The sequence below is a fragment of the Accipiter gentilis genome, chromosome 15 (genome assembly GCF_929443795.1).
Source record: "Accipiter gentilis chromosome 15, bAccGen1.1, whole genome shotgun sequence".
NCBI classification, from domain to species: domain Eukaryota; kingdom Metazoa; phylum Chordata; class Aves; order Accipitriformes; family Accipitridae; genus Astur; species Astur gentilis.
In genome coordinates this window covers 4134986-4148518 of record NC_064894.1, presented here as the reverse complement: position 1 = coordinate 4148518, position 13533 = coordinate 4134986, and the positions used below count along the sequence as shown (strand labels likewise).

General features: G+C 38.3%; 1 protein-coding gene across 6 annotated transcripts in view; it reads right to left on the bottom strand.

Annotated features, from left to right (window-relative positions):
* The window catches only part of ADGRB3 (adhesion G protein-coupled receptor B3), a 467107-nt gene that overhangs the window by 20032 nt on the left and 433542 nt on the right, over positions 1 to 13533 (bottom strand). For 5 of the 6 annotated variants that reach the window (XM_049818118.1, XM_049818122.1, XM_049818119.1 and 2 more), the window contains 5 exons: positions 13047 to 13145; positions 12535 to 12706; positions 5812 to 5907; positions 4374 to 4413; positions 1149 to 1792 (listed from right to left, as the gene is read on the bottom strand). In XM_049818118.1, the coding sequence (XP_049674075.1) occupies positions 1149 to 1792; positions 4374 to 4413; positions 5812 to 5907; positions 12535 to 12706; positions 13047 to 13145 (1051 nt within the window). The remainder of the gene's footprint in view (positions 1 to 1148; positions 1793 to 4373; positions 4414 to 5811; positions 5908 to 12534; positions 12707 to 13046; positions 13146 to 13533) is intronic. The other variant, XM_049818121.1, reaches the window with a different exon arrangement.

Below are 13533 nucleotides of genomic sequence, written 5' to 3'. Positions count from 1 at the left end.
CTGCACAAACTCTCCAGTCGATACACTTCGACTGAAACTTCAACTCCATTTTAGAAGAAATATCCACAAGTATTCCCTATTCTATGAAATATATGCTACAGTTCTGTATCTAACACTAGAAAAATAAGGTAAAGTTACTGCTTCCCTACACAGACGGGTCCAAACATTGTAGAGTAATAGCTAATGGTTTCAAGTTTACACATACACTAGAATTTTCTTCCATTTGTAACTTCTTTCAGAGAATAAGAAGTACCATATTTTTCTCATATGTCTTTTTTTCCTCACCAAATGCTACATTTCATAACGTTTGAAATGCTGGTGAAATGTATTTCCAATTCTTAAGCAGGCCCCAGTATGACATCAAGTCCACCTCACTGGTGGTTTTGCATAAGTAAAGGCTCAATAGGAATGGTAGTATTTGAAACTTAGGTCTTAAGAAAAGATGCGAAGTGCTTCCACTTTTGTAATGTTTAAAACTCACAGACAGATTGTCGTAACGAGCTGAATCCCTTTTGAAGGCTTTTCAGTTCACTTTTGCAGTCTGACTGGAATCTAGGATACTCCACATGCAGTCCACTTGTACCTATTGCACACGTCAGTTGTACTAATGCCTGCACACGCATGCAAGCATGCAAATGTGGATAGAAAATAAATCAGTAAAATGGTGAACTATTGGGTGGAAGACTCCAAGATTTACGCTAGTGAGAGCAGAATCAGACCTATCATATCTGAGACAGATATGCTTGTCAGCAATAAAATGGCAAATATTTTCAACTGCATGTGCTTGCAGGTAGGGTCAACGATTAGCATTTGTATCTTGCAGCAATAGTTTTTCTTCTCATAGCAACTCAGTATTTTCCAGTGGACTTTACCTGGTAGGTCACAAAATCCTTTGCAGTTGTGTGGAATGTTAAATCTCCAGAACTATATACAGTTTCATACAGACTGCCTCTGAAACTTTAATCTTGTTTTCAAGGTATAAAGACTTCTGATAATAAAAGAAATATATGAACAGCAGTGTATGATCCCAAACAATAATTTATACTGAATTAAAACATTAGCTTCACCCCTTAGACACAAGACACAATTTATTATCTTATCATATAATTAGAACAACAGAGCATGCAATTTGTTTATGCACCACTGACCTCTAAAGAGCTCATTGATATTGTGGATCCGGTTTCACTTCTTGATAATCCTGCATTGTCATCCAGCTCCGAGGCAATGAAATTCTTCACTGCTGTGCGGGGCTCAAATGGTAAATTCTGCATATGTTCTTGGGTGGGAAGGTGCTGGTCTAAATTGATATTAAATTGGTCCATTACAGAGGGATTCATGTTGAATTCTGGATTAACTTTGTAGTGCAACAGCCTTTCATGAGGCAACGTATCCATGCCTATATTCATTTTGCTCTCATCTTTCAGCGATGGCTGGGTATTTACTGAGCCCCGGGGCATGACTATATAGTCGCTTTCTATCATCCGTTCTTGAGGATGGACTATGTCCATATCTGCACCTCTCAAATTATCATCAGTGCATAAATACACAGTCCTCCGCAACTCGCTGTTGTCTTTTTTCAAGCACTGATTGGCCAGTTCACTCATACTCATAGGCATGTGGAGACCTGTTGGTTGCTGGATGATGACTTTGGAGATGATATTTCCAGGCAAGGTAGAATAGCTCATTCCTTCAGGGTTTGGTCCCTTCTCCTCCTCTTCATCGTTTAGTGAAATTCTAGAAAGTGTTCCCGTTATAGTAGCTGCTCTGCAAGGTCCAATGTCTTTATGCAGAACTGTGGGTCAGAGAACAGAATTCTTACAACATGAAACCATGTCTGCCTAACACTGCTTTTTCTTCTGGCTTTATTTAGCAGCACTCCTTTTACCCGTGCATCTTCTTAACTCTTTTTCTATCCATTTAATAACTTTTATTCTATAAATATTGTTTCGGGAAGGTTTGGGTTTTTTGTTTTGTTTTGGTTTTGGGTTTTTTTTTTGGTTTTTTTTTTAAATCAATATCTCTTAATCTACCGTATATAACTGACACAGATCTCTGACTGAGCCTCAGTCATTTATATACATTGAAAACACTCCTTCATTTATGCCTACTGCCTCACATAGATCTTAGGTGACCTACAGCTTAAGCAAAAGCCTGCCATGTGGAACGTGATTAAGGGGTTCCCAAAAATATGCTATGACACCTGTACTGCCATTATTAACTCCACATAACCTCCAGGAAAATGTCAAACAGATTGTAAAGCAGAATAATTTGTCAATCCATTGTAATGACCTACCATAACATTATAACTGTGAACATGTGTTCCCGAGCTCCTAAATGTTCCTTTTCACTGACTTTTTTAAACTCTTCTGTGTTAAATTATTTTTTAAATAAAAGTGACAAAAAAGTAACCACATTGGTAAGAAATTCCATTGGTATCAGAAAGACATACTTTGCTGCATCTGAGAAGGTTATAAAGAATATAAACATGTCTCATAAAACATCATAATCCACTTCTGGTGTAGGCCTAGGCTTTCCTGGTCAAACTTGTAGCAACATCCAGCAATTTTTTGTTGGGCTAAGCTCCACAAGTAAAAGTTAGTAATCCTGTTATAGAATACAAAATTTCCAGGAGCACTGAAGGATGCATTCAGAAGCAAAGCACCTATTCAGTCGCAATTATTGCTCTTAAAATATGAGTCTATAATTCAACATTTGTAATGAAAGAAAAAGGATAGATAGTAAGAAAAAAACCAAACACATTAAAGTAACCAACTACTGGGCTTATTCCAGCTGGGTGCAAGGATTTTCTTGTCCCATTTGAAAACGTTTTAATTCACACCAGCGCTAGTTTGTGCAGTAAAATCCAGCTCATGGGCGGAGACAGTAAGACAACCTGAAGTATCTCAGGTGTTAGACTTACATCCCCTTTGGTAGCCTGAGGGCTCTGATGACCCAGATCCCCCGGTACCCGTCCGTTCGCTGCCGTGTTCCGTAGCACGCAGCTCATAAGGCAGCCCACTCTCCCACCTCACGCGAAACTGCCTCTCATTTTTCCATTACGAAAAGAACAATTTGCCTCTAAACGCCATGCACAAATACCTGACTTCAGTGCGGCTGCTTCATCGTTTCCAGTCACACTGAAGATACTTTAACCAGTGACCTATTCTTAGAGCTTTCATGAAAAGAAACTGAGTTTAAATATTTAAAAGCCTGTTCCTAACTGTATTCAAAGTCCATCCCCTTAGGGATGCCCCGGACAAGGCTGTCCGTACCGCAGAGCTGTGTTGGCAAAGGTAAGAAGTAGGAGCTACACGGCCCAACGCTGGACTTTTGTCCCCATTAGATGGTGACAGACATGCGTTGGTGTTACCGTGTGCTATCCTGCTCCCTTCAAAAATATTTGTGCATATTAAAACTAATCCATATGGAAGGATTATTACCACGTTGCCAGAAACTGAACTGGCAGCTTTTTAAAGGTGGGTGCCTGGACATTCAAACTTTACCTTAACGAGGTCAGCCTTCTTGGCTTCCCGTCCAGCCAGGGAAGAGAGACGGCGACCTCCACGTGGGTGATGCAGAGCCGCCGAGTCGGGCTTCTGCCCTGACAGGACACCCTCTCTCTTTCTGTCTCTCCTCACTGAAAACAGGGGCTGTCTAGGCAGGATTGCCTTCCTCGGTAAAACTGTCCTTTGGGAGCATCTTCTAGAGTTAAAAATGTCCGCAGGGTTTAAAGGGCCATTTATTTTACACTCTGCTTTATGTAAGCAAGGGTGGCAAATAAATTGCTTAAAATGTGTTATTTTTAATATACAGAAACAGGCATAGCTGAGTCGTTAAAGATCACATTACTGAAATTTCTTAAAACCCCCACTTTGTTCCATAAAGTGGAATCAAATTTCATTTCCCTGATACCATCTTGCTTAAGCTACTGTTGGTTTCACTTCGAGCCCTCAAAAACTTACCCTCTTTAAAACTAAACCAACTAAATCGATGCATCGTTCATATACATGGCTTTTAAGATACACCTTTTTAGTTTTTTTTTTTTTCTTTTTTGGTAGCAAAATGACTATTTCACATTTGCTTGTGTACCAGGGCAAGGAAAATTTTGTGAGTAAGACTGATCTTCTTTCCCAAACCATTTCCCTTCTAATGGGCAATCATACCTTTGGCTGCTTCCTAACTGCTGAATTCTAGTAAAAGGCTTTTGTAAGAAAATGAAATAAATGTATTCGTACAGTGGCATCACTTTTCTGTTTACATTTATAAATACGTGTTGTAAACAATTAAACCCGGATATTTTTCTGGTTTTCACTTCACAAGGAACTAGTACAAGACTTCTTTTTATTGGCTAAGTACTCTCTCAATGTTCTTACCTGACCGACAAGCAATGTCCACGTCCTTTTCAAAATCAGTCTGTAACAAGAAACAACGAAACAGGACAATCATTATTAATTGAAAGCTAAACCACAATACCTTTTTGCCAACTAGCGCTTCCAAAATGTCCTACTTACAGAGTCATAGTCTCTTAAAAGTGGGTTCTTGTTGCTGAGAAGGTGAAGTGTATTGTTTTACAACAGCAGAGCTTTACAAAGTTTCCTAAAGTATAACTGGGTGGTTTTCAAAGTATGCTGCCTGACCAGAAAAAATAAAATAAAATAGGTGGAAGTAGAGTATATAATTTTAATAAAACGATACAGTGTATAGTTTTTTTATGTATATGGAAGAGTAACTTCTACATCTCATGGAAGGATCATCTTTAAGGAAGCTTTTCATAGTAATTTTATAAACAGAAATATGGAAAATAGCCTGCAATACAAATTACTGTGAATAAGCGTAATCCAATTAGTCCACCCTGCCTGAAACTTCATTATTTGTTATGAAATGGTTATTTGTTATATAGCAGTCTGTCCATCCTTGCTACTGATGTAATCATATAAAGTTTGCACTCCCTGAAAACAACTACTATTAATTTCATTGGGTAAAACCGAATGGTAAGAGCTAAGAATGAATTTTAACAGTTGAAAATCCAAGCACACTTTTCACAGTTAAGCAAAACTATTTATCCTGTTACAGAATTCAAGTAATTTTCAGTTATGTTTTTATTTCCACAAAAAGTTTATTACATGAAAAATGTTTAATAAAACTGACCTCCTTCTTGCTTGTGAAGTCCAAACGTTGGATTCTTTTTTGATTCACCACTTTTTGAAGGGCATGTGCTTGCTGAGCCTTGCATTTTTTTTAGGGCCTTATCCTGTCCCCATTACAGTCAATGACAAACTGTCATTGAAAGTGAAGGGACCAATACTTTGTCTTATTATGCTATGTAACAGTATTAGTAAATCCAAATTGGCATACTAACCCATTCACTATCATCTTCTTAATTCAAGCCACTAAATAGATCCCCCCTCTAGCATCTCTAGCACTTTCTTCTTGTCTGAATTACTTTGAGAGGAACATTTTTCAAGGGCTCATGAAAGGAAGAATCTCAAATGTATCAGTGCTCTTTACAACAGTAGGAAAAGTATTGATATATTATTAGATTACTTTCTCATTTTCTTATGTCAGAATCTTTTGTCATAAAGAACGCTGGTGGAAGATACTAATTCACTGTGCTCTACTAAATGATCATACCAATAATTTAAAACTTGCTCAGAGATTTAAGCAAGCAGATAATGACCTCAACAGACTTACGCTTAAAAATGGTGTTCATATTTCAGCTGTGCATACTTGCCACATACAGTATTGTAAGTGTTTTCCTTTGGATAGGAACACTAAATTACGAGTCAAAGAAAAAAAAAAAAAAAAGCTAACCATGATTTGAGCATGTCCGTTAGGAAAAGAACTTGAGGAATCTGCATTGATTGGATCCTGGCAATTTCTCAGTCGACATCTGAATGCATCTTGAACCTGTGAAAACAATACCTTGTACTGATTCTTGTGCAACATCATATACTCTACTCCTATTAAAGATTAAATTAAACTGTATGGAATACAATGTGTGACATTTTTTAGCATAACTAATAAATCAGAAGCAGTAAATATCTTCAGTGTGAGCACAAGAAGAAGAAAAGTGGACTCTGCACAGAGTCCGGTTTCTTGAAACTAAAAAAAACAATGGAACTTCTCAGAAATTACTGTTTACTAATATGATCCATAAAGAAAAGTTGAAGACTTTTTCCAAAAACACAATTGTATTTGAGAAATTATCTTTTCATAAGAAAGGCTTTTTTTTTGTTTTTTTTTTTAACTTTGATTTTGGCTGAATGTATGTCTAAAGAAATATTATTCTGCAACACTTATGTCCGAAAGATGTGGTTCAACAGAGAGGGACATTCCAAAGAAAAATGCAGTTCCTGTCTGCTGACAGTAGAATGGAAATATATTCTCCTTCTTTTTCACACATACTATAGTAGGGACAGCAAAGCAACTTTTGAATGAAAAGGAGTATTTTTACCAATACTTTAAAAGTATACAGAGAATATTTCTTTGAAAGCAAAATCTAATTTGTTTCACTTCTATATGTATCATCAGATGCATTCTAATATAGCAATACAATCTAAGTTTTACAATGTGACATTTTGTTCCAGAAATGCTAGTATCCATATTTGCAACCTGATTGCAAGTTGTGACTTGGAAAACAGCGACTTAGTTGGGTGACCTCCAACCAAAACAAACTAGTATCATTACTCTCAATGAAATGCCTATAAAAATCCACATTCCATTTATTATCTGTAGAAATTACTTGATGTCTTATTCAGAATAATTAAAAGGGAGAAAATCGTGTTCTACTCATGGACATTTTGTGAACAGCAGAAGAGGATAATTCATTAATTGTTGCTGATGAAAAGGTGACCCTTTCAATACATTGTATTCTACTGCAAGCTGTTTAAGAGCTTTCACAAAAGGGAAAATGAAATAGAAAAAACCTGATTTTTTTTGTAATTAGGAAGCAGTATTTTAAAGTGCTCAACCCTTAAATGGGTACGAGGGCTCTTGCAGACTTGATAAGTTACTGTTGCAGGTGGAGGAAGACTAATATAGAGCAGAAAGAAGAATGAAGCAAGATGGGACGGTTTGGACCGATTTCAAAACACCGAGACTTTGCACATGTGGTCGGGTCATGTAAAGTGTGCTTGACCTGTATCGTGACTCAGGTTCTGATTTTAAGCACTACATTGGCTGTGGTTTTCCATGTTTTGACATTAATTTAATTTGGCATCTCCCAGTTGTTGCAAATTTAATCCAAGACTTCTCTCACTTTATCAATGCTGAGGTGAGGTCACGCTTCAGACTTTTATGCTCTTGGAGAAGCACTGGCACAGTGATTTGACAAAAAAATAAAATAAAAATACCTCCCTCCAAAGTAACCCCAGCTGTGCTGAATCTCATCTCAAGCCTCATGATGCTTGACCCTAAACCATTTACTTCAGAATACACTATGTGACCTTTCACTCCATGCAGTGGGTCTTCTTATTTTTGGGACTCTGTGTTCATGAAGCTTCCCCAGTTCAGATAGCTCCAGAGATCTCAAGAATCTCATGTCCTACTTTCGCTACCTTCTCTATTAATGCGGTGAATCTTGATGTTAGGATCCTCTTAAATGTGCATGTTTCTTAAAATGTTTCTGAAGTGCAAGCAGCATATGATTTGAACACGTTAACAGAATGTCAAATGTAGCTGTATCCGTCATATCGACATACGTTGCAACTTCTAGGTGTCCTCACACAAGTCAGAAACAAAAAGGTTGAACTTTCTAAATACCAGCTTATTTTTCTAAACTGCTTGTTCAAGCTTGTTGTTTGAGTATGTAAAGACTGCGCTGTCTTTACATTTTACTTTGAAACGTAATCTTCTCCCCACCCCCCCGCCTTTTAACATCAAGTTACAAGATTTTCTTAGAGCCAGGCAGAGCAGGAGAGACAGATGTGATGAACGTGCCGATACCAGGGAAGTGGTTTCCTTAGCAACTGTAACCAGCTCCAGGCTTTTATAACTTACCCTCTCCCTACCCAGGCACTCTTTATTTTTCTCCCGCAATACAGAAATGTGGGCTTTAGACGCCAACGATGCATTTAATCCAAATGCTCTCTAGTCAGCAGAGCACAGCAAAAGGAGAAAACACATGTGGGTTCCTCCCATCGCCAGCATTAACAGGAGTTACTCAGTATGATTCAAATTAGCTTTAGACAATCTTGTGTTTAAGCAGGTCAGGCAAACTGTTTTGCTCTGATGGAGACGCTTCAGCAGGAACCTCTCCTATCATGCTCTGTTCTGTGACACATGCCTCACCATCTTTCAATGCCCAATTAGATATTTAAACAGCAAGAAGAGAAAAAAAAAAAAACCCAAACAAAAAAGCCTCTAGGCTCTCTGGACTAAGGCAGAAACATAAGGCAATAATACCTAACTCTTACTTTGCATTTTTCTTTCCTCATTTCCAAATAGTCTATAAGAGGTCTCGTGCTTAAGAACTATTATATTTACCTTAGAAGTTAGGAAATGCAAGTATCGAAAGATTTAATATCTTTTCAAAAGACATTGATGGAGGGCAGAAACAGACAAAACGTGTCACCTAGCTCTCTTCTAGTTGTATGTCCTACTCGGTGAACCTCCCCGGCTTCCTAATGCGGCCCTTGTCACACAAGATCATTGATACAGCATAACAGAGAACGTAAAAAATGTTTCCATCATTTGTGTTTATGTCAACATAACTGAGAGGAAAAACGGGGGGTTTATATATATAATTGTAAAAGTCTGTGTCTTTTTGTAATGTAACGACAATAAAGGCATAGTAAAGCAGGGCTGTCCTCCTCTTTGTTTGAATTTTATGGTGATATATTCCACCCCATATTTTTTTCTGACAATCAGAATTATTGTTTTGTCTGTGCTGGCATGCTATAAATATTAGATCAATCCTATAGGCTATAACTGAGATAGCTTTGTAGCTGTCATCAAGAGTGACAAATACCTTGGCAGGGTTTCCCTGACAGGCACTGGCAGAGCAAAACGCTTTTGCAGACAACAGAAAGTAACAGACTCTTCCTTCAGCTGGGGAGGAACCCTGTGCGGTGCAAAGACTGCATCGCACTCCGTGCCTGATGGCCACTGTCCTGGCTTCTGGTCACCTGCGGCTCTCTGGAGCTGGAAAGCCAGAGTCTCCAGAGCCAGACTGAAACAGAACTTACTGGAGTTGTGTCTCTTTCTGTGTAGGAACTTGTTGCAGTAAACAACTACGTCTTTGCTGCTGCAAACTGGTCCATATAAGTGCAGACCATACACACTTTTGAAACAAAAAAAGTCTCAAGTGCATCAACCTTTACTCCTTTGCTGTTCTTGAAGAACTTTCTATTACTTTTCTTTTCCCATATGAAAAAAAATTACCTTGATTAGTTCTCAAGTGTTTTGCCCAGATTACTATTTAAATCTGGAGGACTAAAAAAGACTCAATGTGTTCTGTCAAATAGAGTTCAAACAGCAATATGCCTCAGCTGCTTTGTCTTCCACCACACCACTATCATCACCTTGACTGGAGATAATCTACTGGTTAGTGAATAAGTTGTCTCTGTACATTTACTTCTGCCTAAGTTGTCGTGACTGAAGGAAAAAACTTTACTTCCCCTTTTTGATAAGGGATGACCTTATAAAATCTAGGTGCTTTTTTGACCTCATTGGGAAATCTTGTTATGAGGTCATTTTTTTAAATACCATGTAGATAGATTGATTAGCTGTTTTATCAAATGCCTTTCTTCTAGAATTTCAGTGTTAGGTCTAGGAGGTGTAACTGCCAAAACTGGCTTGCAGGAACAACTCTAACTAGTTAAACGAAGTAACGATTCTTTGCAGTTAGGTGAGCTATGTGTACGTGATTTGCTAAAAGAGCCGCAAATAATAAATGGTAACTCGTTGATTGACTAAACAGAAACAACTAAGATTCTAACTTCCTGTATAAAGATCTTTATAAGCAGATATTTTTGCATATTGTTTGCCCTAGAGCCAGTGAGTTAAAAGTGGTTCAAGTCAAGGTATCCTACAAATTTGAAAACTGAGTTTACTTACAGAAAAGACTAAGTCCGCCTCTATCACCACAGCCCTACCTGTGAGTAGGGTCAGACAAGAATGATTCCATGAGATGTTCAGCAATATTGAAGCATTGCCTGGGAATGAATCATTTGCAGCAAATAGCTGTCATCAGAGTAGGGAACCTGTCTTGAATTCAAGCCTTGGGGCATTGTGGGAAGATGCCTGTTCAATTTCATCTTAAGCAGCCAAAATATTTTTTTTTCTAATAAACTCCTGCATTACTGCACTGAGGCAGGCTTTAATGTCTGCATTTTTAAAATTTTATACAGTGCTATGCTATGTTACTTTTAGAATTCCTCATGGGTTTTGGTCTGTTTTTTGACAAAATCAAGGACTGATAACCAGGTGTGTGTTGCAATCTCTCTGCATCCTCACAAAGGACAGGAGAAAATGGAATTAGGACAGGAGGAAAAGGTTGGAATCTGCATCAGGGGAAGTTCAGACTGGACATTAGGAAAAGGCTCTTCACTGAGAGGGTGGTCGGTCACTGGAGCAGGGTCCCCAGGGAAGCGGTCACGGCACCAAGGCTGTCAGAGGTCAAGGAGCGTCTGGACGACGCTCTTAGGCATATGGTTAACTTTGGGTAGTCCTGTGAGGAGCAGGGGTTGGACTTGATGACCCTTACGGGTATCCTCCAACTTAAGATATTCTATGATTCTACAAAAGATAATGCTGTTTATACAGCTTTCTTTTTGAAGGTTTCATCTGCAACCTTGAGATAAAGATATATATTTTAAAATAAAAATGGTTCCCCAGGACAGTAAGTGGGAGGTGGTATGCCCTTTCCAGGCTAATTAACATATCCCAATGGAAATAGAAATTTCATGGACAGGAAAACCAGTATGGAATGGCCATTCTTTCTACTAAAAATAGTTGCAGTGTCTCACTCTTTTACTATATGTGAAATGATGGCTTTCAGTTCTACAGATGAAAATATCCTCTTTCACAGAGGTAAATCATATGGGGAAAGAAAATGCTGTAGAAAATAAGGGGATAGCAGGACAGTGCTACATAAAATAGATTTGTCTTGAGTATTATCTCTTATTCTGCACATCTTTTTAGCCTGGGAAAAAAAGAAGCAAAAAAAGAAAAAAGAAGAAAAAAGAAAAGGTATTAAAGGAGGTAAGCCCCTTCCACTATGAAAGCTGATAAACTAAGAAAAACAAGAGTTCATAGCCTCAAACAGCTTGAATAAAGTGGGATGGAGTCAGCACAATGGAAGGTGCTAATTTCTGCAAGATATTGATAAGTGTTTTCCTTAAAAATTGAAAACTTAATTCTTTGATAGGATAATCACGTATGCGTACTGTGTAGGATAGTGAAATAAAGTTCACGCAAAGTGGTATACTACTGAAAGACTGAAATAAATTATGTTACTCATAATTCTTTTTCACGAATATAGTGAGTTTCAATGTTTAAAAGGTGTGAACGGTGGAAAGGGAAACGACTGTGTGAGATTCCTCACTCAGCGTTGACAATAAATCTTTCTTGAAACACCTCCCTGTTTTTTCAGTCCTGAAATGCTTTTGAATAACTCTTGCCAATCGCAAAGAACCATGTTAGACAGTGCAATTTGGTTTACTGGTGTGGTAAATACCCTGAAGCTGATAAATGGCTAACGCGTAGGTATGCCGGTGGACCAGGTTACTGCTCTCCAGTCCGGCCCCGCCTGCGCATTTTTGATAGATGCTCCCACTCCCAGAGATCTGCCAGCAAAGGTGTTGCGCTACTGCTCTCAAACCTATCTCAATAAAAATGTAGGGTTGGTTAGCAGGTTAGATAGGTTAGAGAAGCTGTCACCAGAGGCAGATGGAGGAGCACTCGCGTGGTAGGTTTGACACCAGATTTCCGCGGTGATGAATTCTGCGGTGGGCGGCACTGAGCTGTGAAGGGCAGGCTGGGGTCCTGGCTTCTCCTCGCTGTTCCCAAAGCATTCATCTGTCTTCATCCTCACTGTCCCCATAAGTGTGTTGCCTTAAGTATGTACCTGAGTTTGTAGAACTGAAAGGGTAGATCTTCACCAACATAACACCTCCTCTCCTTGTGTCCTCTTCCAGGGACAGTATAAGCAGAAATTATTTTGTGTTTCAATCAGTCTTAGAGACTGTAAAAACCTATGGCTTTTGGTCTTCAGGAAAACGGCATTTGTGTTAGCATTTCCCTATACTCACCATATTGGGAAAGTCTAACACTTAAAAATAAACTGAACTTGGGATTGATTAAAAGCCGCCTCTAATTAAGTGGGTACACTTTTATACTGAAACTGACATTCTGCACCTGAATTAACTGATCTTCCCCCTCTCTCTTTTACTTCTTCCTCTACATCTCACCATCAAATAGTTTTCTCTTTCTATGAGATATATTTCTGCAGAGCAAACTGTATATAACATTAAAGAGCAGTTGAGAGATTAACAGGAGCACAGCCCTTTAGAAAACTGGGAAGCCATTCCTCACCTCCCTTCGGAGAATACAATGGACCATGACAATAACAAAGCCTTGTAATGAATCAAATACTGCAAAAAGTATCTGAAATAATATCGATCTTTTGTCTGTCATGGCCAGAACTGCAGACATCCAAGTCAGAGCAAGAAGTGGCAACACCACACAGGAACTCCAAAGGGATGCCCTATTGAAAAAAAAGAGAAAAGCAGCATTGTAGTATTGTAAAAAATGATTAAAAGCTCACTATTAAAATAAAACATATTTAAGGATGGCACTTTATGAAGTTAACTTGAAAATCACAGACAAGAAAGTAACAGTGTCATACTTTATGTTCTAAAGAATATCCTGTATTCAGTTAATAAACACAGTTGCTTTTTTTTTTTTTTTTTTTTTTTGTTAAAAAGTATTTAAACGTGCTCAGCACTCTATGCAGTGTTAGCAAACACAGTTGTCATCATCAAACTATTGTCTCACATGCACTGTATAAGATTTGTAACAAGAAGATGTAAATGATCAGGACTAACATGGCATTACTGGCGGTGGTGGCTGACAAAGCTGTTGTTGAAACTACTCCACACTTGGCACATTTGAGCGTCAAACCGCTATGAGGCTCACTCATCTGACTGCAAACAAACAGAACACCCACAAAAAGAACAAAATATTGAATTGTCACCAAAAAACGTTGCTACTGAAATTTAGCTTTTAAATATGATGTCATGCAGAAAAAGTAAGTAGACTTATTCAGGATGAATGCTCTATGTTGTTGCAAAACTGTACTTCGTACTTTACATTATTGTTAGCTTTAAATGTTAATGCTATGGGGCTTCGTTTCATGCAGACTCTATTTCTTCCATTTAAGCTAAAAAAGGCCCCAAATGTCCAGTGATCAAAACTGCTCAGTACACTGAAGTAAACATAAGCACGTGCTAGGATAGACACACAAAGTGAAATCCCTCTATTCAGACCTGTTAAAAGACTCTTGTATGCAAACTTGCTTGAGAAGGAGTATAG